Genomic DNA, 15,204 nt, shown 5'->3' with positions numbered 1-15,204 from the left:
CTCTGGGTCATCCCCATGCACCAGCCCCAAGCATGCTGTATCCTGCATCGGACATAGACTGGTGATTCGAGTCTTACATGATAGTATACATGTTTCAATGCCATTCTCCCAAATCATCCCACCCTCTCCCTCTCCCTCTCCCTCTGAGTCCAAAAGTCCGCTATACACATCTGTGTCTTTTTTGCTGTCTTGCATACAGGGTCATCATTGCCATTTTTCTAAATTCCATATATATGTGTTAGTATATTGTATTGGTGTTTTTCTTTCTGGCTTACTTCACTCTGTATAATCAGCTCCAGTTTCATCCATCTCATCAGAACTGATTCAAATGTATTCTTTTTAATGGCTGAGTAATACTCCATTGTGTATATGTAACACAGCTTTCTTCTACACAATAGCCAGGTTGATATTTTAATACACACACATGACAGAGCTGATATACTATTTTTGTAAATATTAAATTAACAAAATTTCTGGTCAATTTAATTCTTGATGCCTGTGGCTTCATGAGTTGACTCGGTGGTTCTCGTACATAAAGGGAAATGAAGATACTAATAAGTATGCGCATAGTGAAGATTTCCAAGATATGACACAAAGAGGATTTTCTCCTGAACTTAAAAGGAAGCATATAGTTTCTACTGGACAAGCCATGTCCCTCAGTGGGCAGGGGTATGCAAGGAGAAATGAAAATCTTAACATGTCATCTCTAATTTCCCTGACATTGCTCTGTAGGGTAAAACTGTAGGGCAAGGGGGCAAAAGATGAAGGGAACCCAGGCATGGAGGGAGGGAAGCCGAAACCAGAAGACTCCTGGGCTCTTGTCCATGTGGCCTGTAGTGTTCTTGGAATGGGACATCTCAGAAGGCTTGGTATTGCTATGAGGGAAAATGGCTTGATAACGCTTAGCAGAGAGAATACTGATGGTCAAACATGTGTATGAATAAGGAATCAGTGATTCCAGCGTGCCGTCAGTGGAGCATTTGAGAGAAAGCCGAGTTGAGAATCACTGACTCTGCCGTGCTTCCATCGTGGCCAGGGGAAAAGTACGTCTCAAATAGAGGTTTCATAGCGGATAGCCTACTCGAGGTCCAGACAGATGATAAAGCTGAGACTCAGGGGTGAAAGTGACAGAAAGAGTTTAGGTTGACCCAGTTCTGGGGCCGGTGGGGGGTGGGGGGCGGGGGGATTATGGGATCCTATTGTGCTGAGAGAAAAGATTCTCCCTGTCTTCTGATGCAAAGCCTGGCAGTAAAGGCCAGCAGAGTTCCCAGCAATGAGAGGGAATCAAGGCTGACTTGGAAGTAGTGAGGATGGACATTTGGTCCAGAACGCCAGAGAACATTTGTGCTTCCCTGGAAGTCATCTTGGAAAGAACTGGCAAAGGCAGGGCTTTTGTCAAGAGAAATGCAGATGTGACGGGGAGTTAGAACTCTGTTTCATGACCTTATCCAAAGAGACAGACTTAGTCAAACAGAAGGAAGCTGCTTTAAATGAAAAAGAAAGAAGACTCCTTTCATTGATAAGATTGAGATTTGTCTCTCTTCTCAACCAGAACTGGCGATCATGAGCAATCAGGGAGAGTTAAGCGTGTTGTGTGACTTAGCACATCTAACGTAGCGTGCACAGCTCTACAAAATCTTAGTATACCTAAGTTAGATCTTAAGTCTCTTCTTTTTTGTGTCTCAAATATCCGCTCTTTCCTTTGGAATCTTAGCTTGGCAGCATGCACGCCGAGATGCAGCATGATCTGACCCAGCTGCGACTCCCTAACATCTTCATCCTATTCTTCCCTCCGGCTCAGTGAAGGGCTGCTGCGCTTATCATCTGTTCTTCACTGGGATAAACCAAGTTCTCTCCCAGGCTGGGGGCGTGCTCAGTTTTTCCCTCCATCTGGAATGTTCTATGTTCCCAGTATTCATTGGATTACTCCTTTCTATCCTGTGGCTTCAATGTCACCTCCATGAAGAAGTCTTTCCCTATTTAAACTGTCTCCATTCCCCATCAAGAATTATGAATAATCTTTAAAGATATGTCTATACTGCAGTTTGAAGCACTCATTACAATTATAATTGTTACTCCAATCTGGTCTTTATCTCCACAAGCAAATTGTAAACTCCATGAAGACAGAGGTCACATTCATGTTGATTACTGTTGTTTCTCCATTCCTGGTTCAGTCATTGGTGCGTAGTTAATACTCGGCAGATATTTGTGAATGAAAGAAGAAAACTTTATATTCAGTGGTTCCTTATTCGTAACAATATCTTAGATCACCATTATGGAACCATTGACTTTGTAAATGTGTTTCATACTTTTTTCCCCTCACAAACAATACACCCCAAACAAAGCAAAACAAAACAAAACTCACTCGGAAATACTAGTTCCAATTTTTGTCCTATAAATTCCTACCTTTGTAGCTTTTTGTTCATATGAAAACTTCTTTTATTTGTACAGCCCTTTTCCTTCCCTAAAGGTTTTGGCTTTATTTATTATTTAAAGCCCTTTGACATACCATATTCCCTATGAGACTTCTATGAACCTTAGTTTGATACTCCCTATCCTGTTGGAGTTTTGTCTCTGTGCGTGCATGCTAAGTTGCTTCAGTTGCGTCCGGCTCTTTGTGAGCCCATGGGCTGTAGCCTGCCAGGCTCCTCTGTCCATGGGTATTCTCCAGGCAAGAACACTGAAGTGGCTTGCCATGCCCTCTTCCAGGGGATCTTCTCAACCCAGGGATCGAACCTGTGTCTCTTACGTCTCCTACCTTGGCAGGTGTGTTCTTTACCACTAGCACCACCTGTGAAGCGCTTTCTGTCTAAATGTATCTAACTGTCTTATTTGAGCTGTACTCACCTATATACACACACACATATATATGTGTATATATAGACAGATACATACATTCTTTTTCCTGTTAGTGAAAGATATACAGATTTACCCTTTGGTTTTCTGGTACCCCTAGAAGGCACTTAATAAATACTGGTTGTATACATTAAGAAAAGGAAAAATATGTAATACCATTTATTTGAGAACTTTTTTCTAAATCTACACGCATACTACAAAGTATACCTATAACGTTAGAACCACACCTGAATGACACATTTGTTAAATTCTTATTTATATATTTTAAATGCATGAAATGTTCACAGATGTTAAGGAGAAAGATGGAGTATACAGGCTTTCAGAAGTAGCATTCAGTAGACTTTTGACAAGTACTGGAAATTGTAGTAGGAGCTTTACTTACGTTGTCCAATATAAATTAAATCCTACAGTGTACATCTACAGTAAATGTGATTGTTGATGTTTTTAGAAACATCCTATTTCAGGAAGAAATGGGAATAATTAATAACAAATAAGGAGTCACATCTACAAAATTAAAATCCTGCCATTGTTAAGAGTGTTCCCGACCAAAGAACAGTTTTCCCCTGGATAAAAAGAAATGTCGCTGAGGGAAACTACCACAGAGTCAAAGAACAGCACAAGAATTAAATCCTTAAGAAATATTAAGAAGGTGAAAAATTATTCTACTAAGGGGTATTTTGTCAAACGTACATAAAGAGTCAGGAAAGATATTAGCAAAGACAGGGAAATTAGAGGACTGTCATTAATTTATAAGGAAGAATGTTAATTAAAACCTGAAAGGAATCTGGGAAAAAATTACTTCTGCTATTTATTTCAAGAAATCTTTTGAACTGCTAATGAGAGCATTTGGATTATCTCAGGAATAATTGCCTTCATATTTATTGTATCAAATTATGACTTTTCAAAGTTAAGGTGAAGGAGAGAGATAGTCAGAAATGAAAGGAGATGGAATACGGTAAGATGGAAAGAATAAATTGGTAAATAAGAAATAGGTGAAGACTACTTAGGTAAATAGAAATTAGGACAAAACCTGTGTGCTTAAAAGATACCTATGTTTTTTTCTTTTTTTCCCCCAGGGGCTTGGGTAGGGAGGTGGATACCTACCTGGGTGCTGGGGTGTGTCTAGTGAGGAAGACCCAGAGGCTGCCCACTGAGTCCCTTCCCACCTGTTCTCTTTGCTAAATTGGACATGCAATATTCTTTTTAACATTAAAAAAAAATTCTACTGGAGTATTAGTTACTTTACACTGCTTTGTCAATTTCTGCTTGTACAAAGTGAATCAGCCGTACGTATCATATCTCCCTTCTTTGGATTTCCTTCCCAGTAGGTCACCACAGAGCATCGAGTAGGGTTCCCTGGCAGTACAGCAGGTTCTCATTGGTTATCTCTTCTCTACATACCATCAGTAGTATATATGTGTCAGCCCCAGTCTCCCAATTCTTCTTCCCCCTTCCCCCTTTGGTATCCATGTTTGTTCTCTACGTATCTGTCTCTTTCTGCTTTGCAAATAAGTTCACCTGTACCCTTTTTCTAGATTTCACATATACGCATCAATATACAATATTTGTTTTTCTCTCTCTGATGTACTTCACTTTGTATGACAGTCTCTATGTCTACCCATGTCTCTGCAAATGGTCCAGTGTTTTTCCTTCTTATGGCTAAGTCAAAGGAAAAAAAAAAATAAGGGCTTCCCTGGTGGCTCAGCTGGTAAAGCAGTGTGGGAGACCTGAGTTCGATCCCTGGGTTGGGAAGATCCCCCTGGAGAAGGGAATGGCTACCCACTCCAGGATTCTGGCCTGGAGAATTCCATGGGGTCACAAAGAGTCAGGCACAACTGAGTGACTTTTACACACACACAAAGGGAAAAAACCTAGTAGTCAACAATTACAGTGGCATTTGGAGAGTTGCCCCTACAGTGAAGCCAACTTTCCCATTATTGTATCTGTAGACTTAGGGAAAATAGAACAGGAGGCGGAAGAGAAAGAGGAGAGGGAGAAAAGAAGACATTATTACTGAAGAATAGGACCTCTCCACCAAACCAGAAAGGTTTTTTTGCTTTTTTCTTTTTCCCTAACTGTAAGACCAGTAAGATTCAAGGAAGCATAATCGATGGGCTATTCTAACCATATTGCCGGTGATCTTATACAAAATGACCTTCAGACCATAGGCAAAAAGTTCACACCAACCGGAGATCCAGGCAGGTGTCACTCTGTCTCCCTCAAAAAGCAGCAGGCCCCCAGGAGTTATTCCTTCCTTCCTCTAATCCGTTTCTCCACTACCATCAGTTGTTTAATGCAAACTGTCAGAGCAGAACTGGGCAGAAAGGGTAACGGGGGAAGTAACACGCTTGGGCACGATTTCTCATCTTTACGCTATTTCAGGCAGACGTAGAAAAGAGAAAGCGTGTTTATTCTTGAACTTTGCTTTTTCATACACTCCACGTGGCAATCAGGTAAAAAAAAAAAAAGTCTATTGAACAGAAGGGGTCATAAAATGGGGCAGGAGCAATTCTAATGAACGGAAGATTGATCTGAATAGATCTTTCTTCATTTCAGATTTAATAGATTCAAAATACTTAAATCTAAAATAAAGATTAAATCTAAAGTAGTGAGCCACAACAAGCTTATAGGATAATCCTTTCACAAAACCAGAAGGAGGTTCTTTCATAGAAAACTGATATTTTCAAATTTATAACGAAATATCAACTCTCAAAGAGAATTGGAATATATGGAAAAAAAGAACAGGATGGGATAAAAAGACAGCATGATGAAATAAAAAGGCAATGAGCAAGAGGAAGAACTGCAATAAAATGAAAAATGCAAGTGCACCATGAAACTCATATGGAAAGCAGTAAAAGAGGTAACTTTACAAAAAGTAGAAGCAATGATGTGGATGGCCAATCTGAGAGGGTGCAAGGAATGTTCAAAGAGTAATGCCTGAAAAATAATGAGAAGTTTAATGATAGAATGGAAATCAGGAAATATCTTTAAGAATTACAGATACATCTTTAAAACACATCAAAATAAATGGAAAGAAGCAATTCATGAATTAAAGAAAATTTCCACGAAAGAGAGGCAATGTCAGGCTTTCTGGATTCCAGCTTCGGGTCAGCGTCTCTGATTTGCCACTTTCTTCCAAATTGATTAAAATCTCTTACATGTGTTTTAATGCAATCTTCTGTCTATCTTCATTGTAGCATTTTCGGGTATTTAAGATAGAGAGTGGGGCTTCCTTGGTAGCTCAGACGGTAAAGAATCCACCTGCAATATGGGATTCCTGGGTTCGATCCCTGGGTTGGAAGATCCCCTGGAGGAGGGCATGGCAACCCCTCCAGTATTCTTGCCTGGAGAATCCCCATGGATAGAGGAGCCTGGCGGGACACAGTCCATGGGGTTGCAGAGTTGGATACAACTGAGCAACTAAGCACAAGATAGAGAGTATATCATTCTTCAACTACTCCAAAATCCATTTCGTAAAAATATTTGCAGTGAAAGAGTAGTTGGTTTGTCCTCTAACTTTGTCTTGTCTAGATTAAACACTTTTTATTTTTTTCAGTAACCAGTTTTCCATGGAGATAGCATCTCTGTTTCTGTGAAAGCATGACATTCTTCTATAAGAGATGACAATGTAACTTGAATATGTGAGATAAAATAGACTGTCATCGACATGTTACTTCTAGCTCGTGCATATCAGTTTAACATGCTGGTGCTGACATGCTTATATTTCAAGAATCATAGAATAAACATCAGCATTTATAGAAGGTGACTCTGGAATATGCTTATTTGGAGTTTTGGGGAGGGAGGTGGGAGGGGGGTTCATGTTTGGGAATGCATGTACACCCGTGGTGGATTCATGTCAATCTATGGCAAAACCAGTACAGTATTGTAAAGTAAAATAAAGTAAAAAATAAATAAAAATAAAAATAAAGATGCATTAACGCTCTTAAGCACATTCTACTAAAAAAAAAAATGTGGTAGAATATATTGATACTTTGGAGAAGGAAATGTCAACCCACTCCAGTATTCTTGCCTGGAGAATCCCTGGCAGACTACAGTCTATGGTGTCGCAGGGAGTTCCACACGACTGAGCAACTAACACACACACGTATTGATACTTAATGTAAAACTGACCATTTTAGTATTTTAGGTGTAATGTACAGTTCAGTAGCATTGTGTTCACATTGTGCCACCATTACCACCATCCATCTCCAGAACTTTTTTCATCTCCCAGAACTGAGAGTCTGTACCTATTAAGCAATGATTCCTCCCTCCCCTATCTTCCCAGCCCCTGACCACCACCATTCTACTTACTGTCTCTCTGAATGTGACTCCTCTAGGCACCTCATATAAGTGGGACCATACCGTCCTCTTTTGTGATGAGCTTCTTTCTCTTCGCATGATATCTTCAAGCTTCATCCATGTTGTAGCATGTGTCCAAATGTCCTTCCTTCCTAAGGGTGACTAATATTCCATTATATATAATGTATATACAGTATTTCATTTATTCAGTTGTTGAGTATTTGGATTGCTTTCACCTTTTGGTGTATAGTGAATAATACTGCTATGAACATGGGTATCCAAATATCTCAAGTCCTTAATTTTAATTCTTTCGTATATATGCCCAGAAGTGGAATTGCTGGATCATACAGTAGCTCTAAGGTTTACCTAGTGGTTCAGCATTAAAGAATCCACCTGCCAATACAGAAGGCACAGGTTTGATCCCTGGGTCGGGAAGATCCCCCGGAGATGGAAATGGTAACCCACTCCCGTGTTCTTGCTTGGGAAATCCCATGGACGGAAGAGCCTGGCGTGTTACAGTCCATGGGGTCCAAAAGAGTTGGACGCAGTTTCGTGACTAAACAGCAGCCGTGGTTCTGTGCTTAGCGTTGAGGAGCCATCACACAGTCTTCCACAGTGACTGCCCTAGGTTCCACTCCGACTGCCAACGCGCGAGGGCTCCCGTTCCTCTAGGTTCTTAGTGATCTTAACCGCATTTCTGTTTGTTTGTTTAGGTGGAATGATTATGAGTTGAAGAAGATGAGAAGAGCTGGTGGCCTTAAAAACCCCACCTGTCCTGTCATTGGTGATGCATGGTCTTCAAGCAAACTCACTAAGTAGTTCTCTGCTTGCCCCAAAGAGTGAGTAAACCTTTTATTAATCCATCATTTTCTCTTAAAGAATAGATTATATGCCTAAACTTGTTCCTTTAGTACTCACAGAAATATATTTTTCAGTGCACATGCGTCCCCATGTTGACAGGGCAGGAACGAAATATCTTGAGGATGGAGAGTATCATACTTATTTGGTTTTGGTGTGTTGCCGTGGGTACAAAATTAGTAGGGTCTTTGTCTTGAGTTGCTGCTGCTGCTGCTAAGTCGCTTCAGTCATGTCTGACTCTGTGCGACCCCATAGACGGCAGCCCTCCAGGCTCCCTCGTCCCTGGGATTCTCCAGGCAAGAACACTGGAGTGGGTTGCCATTTCCTTCTCCAATGCATGAAAGTGAAAAGTGAAAGTGAAGTCGCTCAGTCGTGTCCGACTCTTAGTGACCCCATGGACTGCAGCCCACCAGGCTCCTCCACCCATGGGATTTTCCAGGGAAGAGTACTGGAGTGGGGTGCCATTGCCTTCTCCGAGGTGTCTTGGGTTTAGTGCCTTAAAAAGTCCTTAATGTGAAGATTTGTGTAAAAGTGAGTTATCATGAAGTGCTCCCAGGAGAAATCACTAGTGGGATGGGAGAAGATGGAAAGAGAAAGGAGATGGGCCAAACGTGGGTGTACTTCTAGGGTGCAGTATTGTGGAGCAGTATCTCCCCATGGGGGCTTCCCAGGTGCCTCAGTGACAAAGAATTCTCCTGCCGATGCAGGTGATGCAGGAGATGCGAGCTTGATCCCTGAGTCTGGAAGATTCCCCTGAAGGAAATGGCAACCCGCACTAGTATTCTTGCCTTGGAAGTCTCTTGGACGGAAGAGCCTGGCCGGCTGCAGTCCACAGAGGTCTCAGAGTCAGACGCGGCCTAGCGACTAAGCACACAGCCATGCATCTTTGACTCCCCACCGAGTCACTCTGGTTCGGTTCTGCCTGAGGCTCTGGAAATAAGTTGGCTTACACTGCAGAGCTGTCTCAGTCAGGGCATGGGGGCTTGAGCATTTAACAGTATTGGTAAGATCTGATCTGGAATTCACAGGTCTCCTGGGTAGGCATAAAAGCAAATTCTGGCAATGGGAGGGCAACCTTCTAGCAGACTTGGGTATTGGCTGTTGGGACAGAAACCTTACTGGGCGTGTGCTTGAAAACATCAGAAACATCCAAAGGGATGAGCTACAGGACTGACAGTCTCTGCTGTTGCTGTTGTTTAGTTCCTAAGGTGTGTCTGAGCCCATGGACTGTAACCCTCCAGGCTCCTCCGACGGTCCCTGATCCATATGTCCAAAAAGGCAGCATGTGTCCTGAGGAGGATGAACGCAGACAGGCAGGGGTTCGGGGTGTGCTCATTTCATATCAGTTGTTTGCTATAAATAACATGGAGGAAGAACTTTGTATCAAAACTTTATTTATTAAACAAAAAAATGCACCATTGGAATAACATTTCTATAAAAAATGAATATGAGACTGTTCTACAGTGATTACAAAACCCCTTTTTCCTCGTGTAGTAGTATACAAGATCGTGTGTAGAAACAGTCATTGTTTTAAACTGTAAGCAAGTTTCCTTTCTCATAGAACAAGATTTACACTTAAATATTGCAATCACTAGTCTAATTTGGTTAACAATGCTAGAGTCTGACAATTTAAAGAAACTCTTTGTGGGCTCAAAATACCTTTTTTCTTTTTTTGAAATTAAAAGGCATTTTGTAGCAACAAAAAATTTCTTTTTTCCACTAAGGCTAGTTAAAGCTGTAGTATACCCACTTCTACCAAATAAACCTACCACTAGCACACTAACAATCTGAATCGCAAAGCCCTTGGAGAGAATGAGTAGCATTTGATCTGAAAAATGCCATCGGAATATTGTAAGTTTGGTGGTAATCAAGTTTGAATGACCCTGGCAAGGGAGAAGGCGGTGATGACAGAAATTCAGTGGGGGCTTTGCCTGGGCATACCCTCATACTCATCAGTGGACAATTCATTTCCAAAGTGGTCCCTCTAAGCTATGGAACACTGCAGCTTTAACAGCCATATCTAGATTCCCAACCAGGTCTCCCTTTGTATCATAAATTATCCAAAAAAGAAGACACTCTAAATAATAAATTAAATATTACTTATAAAAAGTACACCCTAGACCCACCCACCCAGCACCGCCCCCCTCAAACAAGCTGACGATTCACAAAGTTCTGAATCGTCAGGTTTACCCTACAGTAATAAAAAAACAGCATTTCTCCTCCTCCCTAACCTTCCTTTCTTGCATCTGAGAACACACGTTCAGCACACACTGAGATCCCTTGGCCCATGTATCTGAGTTCGCGACATCTTGTAGAGTTTTGCTGTTGCTCTCCAACCAACAAAAAACCAGAGCATGACAATGCACAGAGGCTCTCTACTGAGAGCAGGAACAGTCCTTTAGAGAGTGCAGCAGAAATCCAGCAAGGGAACGTTACCCAAGAGCGGCAATGGAGAGCCCAGACACCGTCTTAGTGTGTGCGCTTCCGTCTGATCTCACTGACCAGGAAATACTCAGGCATTTCTTTTCAGCATCAGGACATTTTGGAAGCAGGTATTTCAATAGCAAGTTACACTGATGCGTGGGATAGCACGTATTTTCGAATGCAATAGAATATCATACGAAACATCTATGATTTTTTCCAAGGTCTGACTTAACTGGAAATCAAGTGAAAAGCTTTTCTGTATACTAGGAAAGTGACTTCTGAAAGTTATCAGAGAAATACAAATTATTTGAAGTCGAAGGTTGCTTTGAAAATATTTGAAAAGAGAGAGCAGGTTTGAGTGTCCGGCCAACTGCTGCTCTGGCTTGTTGGGGGTTCTCTCTTGTGTATGTGGGTGATGAACATGTGAGGGTACTAACCTCAGGCCTTAGGGATGGTCTGCATTTAGATGAAGTAAATTGGTCCAGGAAGGGAAAGTGACCGCATTCTGCATCTATTTTAAAGTTCCGACAGTTTTGTTTTTGATAAATATGTGTCGAACTAGGGAGTTATTCTTTTTTTTTTTTTGTTTTCTTTCTCATGAACTAGAAATGGACATTCTGAAATTACAAAGAGTCAGTCTGGAACACAGCTTTTTATATAAAAGGTAAGGGGACTGCTTTAGAGGTGGCTGTTTTGGGGGGTGGGGTGGATAGAATTTCAGTTCAGCAGCCATGTGCGAGACATTCTGTTATGTTTGGAAAAGACCTTAAGACGTTTCTTTAAACAGGGTCAATGGACAGTTGTATCACAAGAGTAACTAGGAATGAGTAACCATTTTCAAGCACAGACTACGAAGGCTTCCAGAAAGACCTGTACTTAGATTCTTTATGGGAAAAGCCAATAAATGCCAAACATTATAGTTTCCAAATGTCTGGAATGACACACTAATGCTGGACTTTTATAGGTCTTACCCAATGCAGGGGACAAAAACATGTATGTCACTGGGCATGACCCTTATTTTGAAGAGAATAATGTTATATCCAACCCCTCCTAGGAAGCCTTAATAAATTCACCTCCTATATTCCTGCCCTCACTTGATTTTTTTTCCAGCTTGTTCAATTGTATGTGCACTTTATAATATCCAAATGTAAAGTTCCATTATTTAAATGCTCTAGAAGCTTATAGCTCTGTTCTACGAAGAGCTGTGACTGGTTTCTTACTGAGAGTGAGTCTCTAAGAACTATTTAACTTTTGGCTAGAGCATCCTCCAAGTGTTCTGTGCATTTTGAACTATCTGCATTTTTGTGAGTTTCTCAAATGCAGAACTTCCCAGGGGAAAGTAAATAGCTTTCTTATCAGTATGAAATACCAAAGAAACATACCAAGCTTTTTCAAGAGGCGGCTTATGCCTGACAGTTCAGCAGAGTGGGAGGTTTGAGGGGTGGAGTCTGAGCATGCTCTGCCAAGTTTTATTTTCTTCTTATTCAGGGAGAAATGACTTCCGGTGGCAGAGCTCCTGGTTGGCTGTCAAGCATCACCCCATGGGAATCAGAGAGATTTATGAGCTTAAAGAGCCCCGTTCGTCATGAAGTAGACTCAGAGCAAAACAAAGGTTATCTTGCACTATTCACAGATTTCTTTTTGTGAAGAGATCAGGAGACCGGGAAATTAAAAAGTTACCTATACACGTGGGCAGGCAATTGTACACACACGTGAACTATCTGAGAGAACAGGGAGCAGGGTTGTACAGAGCTGCGGTCAGGTCATGTTCAAACCATTGGGCCAATCTCCCAAGAGCCTCTTGTGAAAATGTAAATGGATTCTACCACATATTCCTTGCATGGAACTAAGACTTATTAGCATTGCCAGTTACTAAGATAGAGCATTGGGTGTGTTTATGAAGACAGTTTCAAGAGCATGCTGAAATCATATACTGTATATTTTCATGTGTTTAAAAAACGTGTCTCCTAAGATCATTGACTTTGACTAGAGGAGTCTGGAATGTTGTAAAAATGCTAGTGCTCTTGATTGTGCAGATACAGCATACAGATTGAAGACATGACTAGTCCCTGAAATCCACAAGATTTGCAGCTCATTCCAAACTGGACCCTCAGGATGACTTTCCTTGGGTGTCAGATGCCTTCAGAGAATGTTCCGTGTTTGTGAGGATTAGAAAGGAAAAGCCATCCTAGGCCCTTGAGAAGGTAAGCTGGGCTAATGAACATTTTTTTTTTCCTGATGTCATGGATTATTTTTTGTAAGACTCAATATTAATGTTACGAAATGCCTTGCTCCAGGTCAGTGGAGTGTTGTTTGCCTAAGTGTTTAGATGTTGAATAAGAGTTATCTGCCCCAGAGGATAACGTCACATAGCTCTTCAGAAGGACTTCATGAAAATACAAGTAAATTATACAAGCACTCTTCTTGAAGGAACAATTTCACAAATGGACCGGATTTTCTAATGAACCATTTGAACAAGCCCTCTCTTTGACATCAGATTTCCTTCCCGACATAAAACTGTAAAAAAATAATCTGAATTATTACTTCTGTTACAGTGCCATTTTGCTCAAAATATTTCATTCAGGGATTCATATATAATTACCCACCTAATAAAAGGAGCTATTAGGTTGTAAAGATCCTATTCCTTCCATGCTCTTTTAAAATTATGACCTACTCAAGCTTGAAATCAAAGGCAGAGCTGAAAGGAATAATTCAGCTGAAACTCTCTTATTGGGTTTTCAAGTTGCCTAACAGATAAATATGCAAACGGGCTCCCTTTTGGCGATTCAGCTGCACAAATGGATTAACTCCAAATTTGCAGCTGCAAATTCAGAAACTAAAAGGGTGCACACACAATGTTTTTAATTTCACCTAGTTGCAAGCTGTAGATAAACATGGCAATAGGAGTTTAAGGTTCTAGCTCACAATGAAGATGCAGTTTTTAAAGAGCATCCACCGGATTTAGGATGATGTGTCAGAAGTGTCGAGCGATGTCTTCCCCTCCGTTCCTTTCTGACTCTGGGCAGGCGTGGTGCAGAAGGTTTCCTTGACAACAAGCCTGGTGGTCGCCACTCACCAACGCTGCCTGCTCTGAGTCAGTGAGGATCTTGTTGGTGGAAGAGACATCACGCAAGAGAAGGTACTGTTTGAAACTGCCTTCCATTTTCCTTCCCTTCCTCAGATGGGATGGGTCTGCCATGTCCACAGAGGGTTTCAGGAAGGTAGATCGGGGCTGAGGGGTGGCATGGAATGTGTGGAGCTGGCCACCTGCCCAGGGCTGGCTGCCAAGGAGGACTCAGGGAGGGATGGGATGGAGAGGGGAACTCTTCCAGCCAGACTTCTGAGGGAGACGGACTTGGTGAAGCTTTGAAATATCATCACAGTGTGGGATGGCACAAAAGCCACCCAGATTGAACAGTGCCTTGTTAGAAGTTTTAAGCTCATAATTACCGTGTGTCTAAGAAGATTGCATATTGTGTCCTCCTTCAGGAAATGGACCGGTGGTTGGCAGCATGCCCCTAGCTGGAGATTTTTAAATGTTCCTGTTCTCCAGACATCAGTGTTAACCAAGGGTGGATATATAGATACCTTGCTAACATGGGTGAATTTTACAGCCACTTGCTGATACCCACCACCTGTGCAAGTGTGACCGCATTACAAAACGTATGCCTTCTGTTTGCTTGTTTACTTTTTTTGTGCTGTCAAAAAAACATCCAATCCTTTGGTGAGAAAGTTCCCATGGGTGCTCTGTACTTTAAATTTGAAAACAAAATAGTCAGCTTGCACTGGTTTGCCATGGCAGGGTACAGGCTTCAATAATGCACTTGCCTTTTGTAAGACTAGACCTACACATTAGGAGAAACTGACAGGCCTTGATGAAGAACGTTAAGTATTCGTCATGACAGTGAGGTCACTGCAGTGGCAAAGGCCCAGGACTATTCTCACAGCTTCTGCTTTGACATTGCAGTGAAGATGTATCTGCTTTTGTTAAGGGACCCCAGAGTCCTCATTTTGAAACTCCTGATGCCCAGGAAAGAAGGACTGCTTCTTCCTTCTGAACTGCTTCAGGATCTTCCAGGAGTGAGTGGTCTTGACGGTTGACCTGTACACTGGTTAGCATTCTTGGACACAGGTGTGCTGTTCATGGGTACTTAGTAATGCTGCAGAGGTCCCCGAAAATTCAGCTCAATTCGGCGATGCGTGTTAAAAGGCCGAGCCTGTGATAGCGTTAAGCTGCTTCATCAGCCCTTCCAAACTTGCCATTTGTTCACTCAGATCATCCTGTTCATACACCTACAGAGAGAATGAGAGCAAAGGATTAGTGCAGGTGAATGCTGGTGCCTTCCTTTTGTAAGGGGGGCCACCCCTGATCATTTCACTGTGCATTCTCATGCACGACATAGCGGCCCATAGCCCAGGGGCTGCGCTCAGCATATGGTCATCGGCTGAAGACGCTGGTCGTAAGAGAGGCAGTGGCGAAGGACTGTGTGCTTCTTCACCAGCTTCAGCCTTGTGAGGAGGCTTCCGTGTTGAAAACCAAATCTTGTTTCAAATCAGGTTCTACCAATTACTAGCTATGTGATCTTGGACAAGTTAGTAAACCTCTCTGATGTGTAGTTTTCAGGTATAAAATGATGATTATATCTATTTCAAAAGCTATTCTGAGCATCCTGTGAGTTCAGCACATGGTAGATATTGAGTATGTTAGTTACTTTTTTTGTCCATCAGGCTATAAACAGAATTTACATAAGCAGCTTTCCTTTGTAA

The 15,204-nt window shown here is 41.7% G+C and overlaps 1 protein-coding gene across 1 annotated transcript in view; it reads right to left on the bottom strand.

The window, feature by feature from the left end:
• Positions 1-14,640: 14,640 nt before the first annotated feature.
• The window catches only part of DCC (DCC netrin 1 receptor), an 827,169-nt gene continuing 826,605 nt past the window's right edge, over positions 14,641-15,204 (bottom strand). Inside the window, exon 29 of the mRNA XM_052660382.1 lies at positions 14,641-14,730. Within this exon, the coding sequence (XP_052516342.1) occupies positions 14,641-14,730 (90 nt within the window). The remainder of the gene's footprint in view (positions 14,731-15,204) is intronic.

This window comes from Budorcas taxicolor, chromosome 22, assembly GCF_023091745.1.
Source record: "Budorcas taxicolor isolate Tak-1 chromosome 22, Takin1.1, whole genome shotgun sequence".
Lineage (NCBI taxonomy): Eukaryota > Metazoa > Chordata > Mammalia > Artiodactyla > Bovidae > Budorcas > Budorcas taxicolor.
This window is presented reverse-complemented; position numbering and strand designations above follow the sequence as displayed.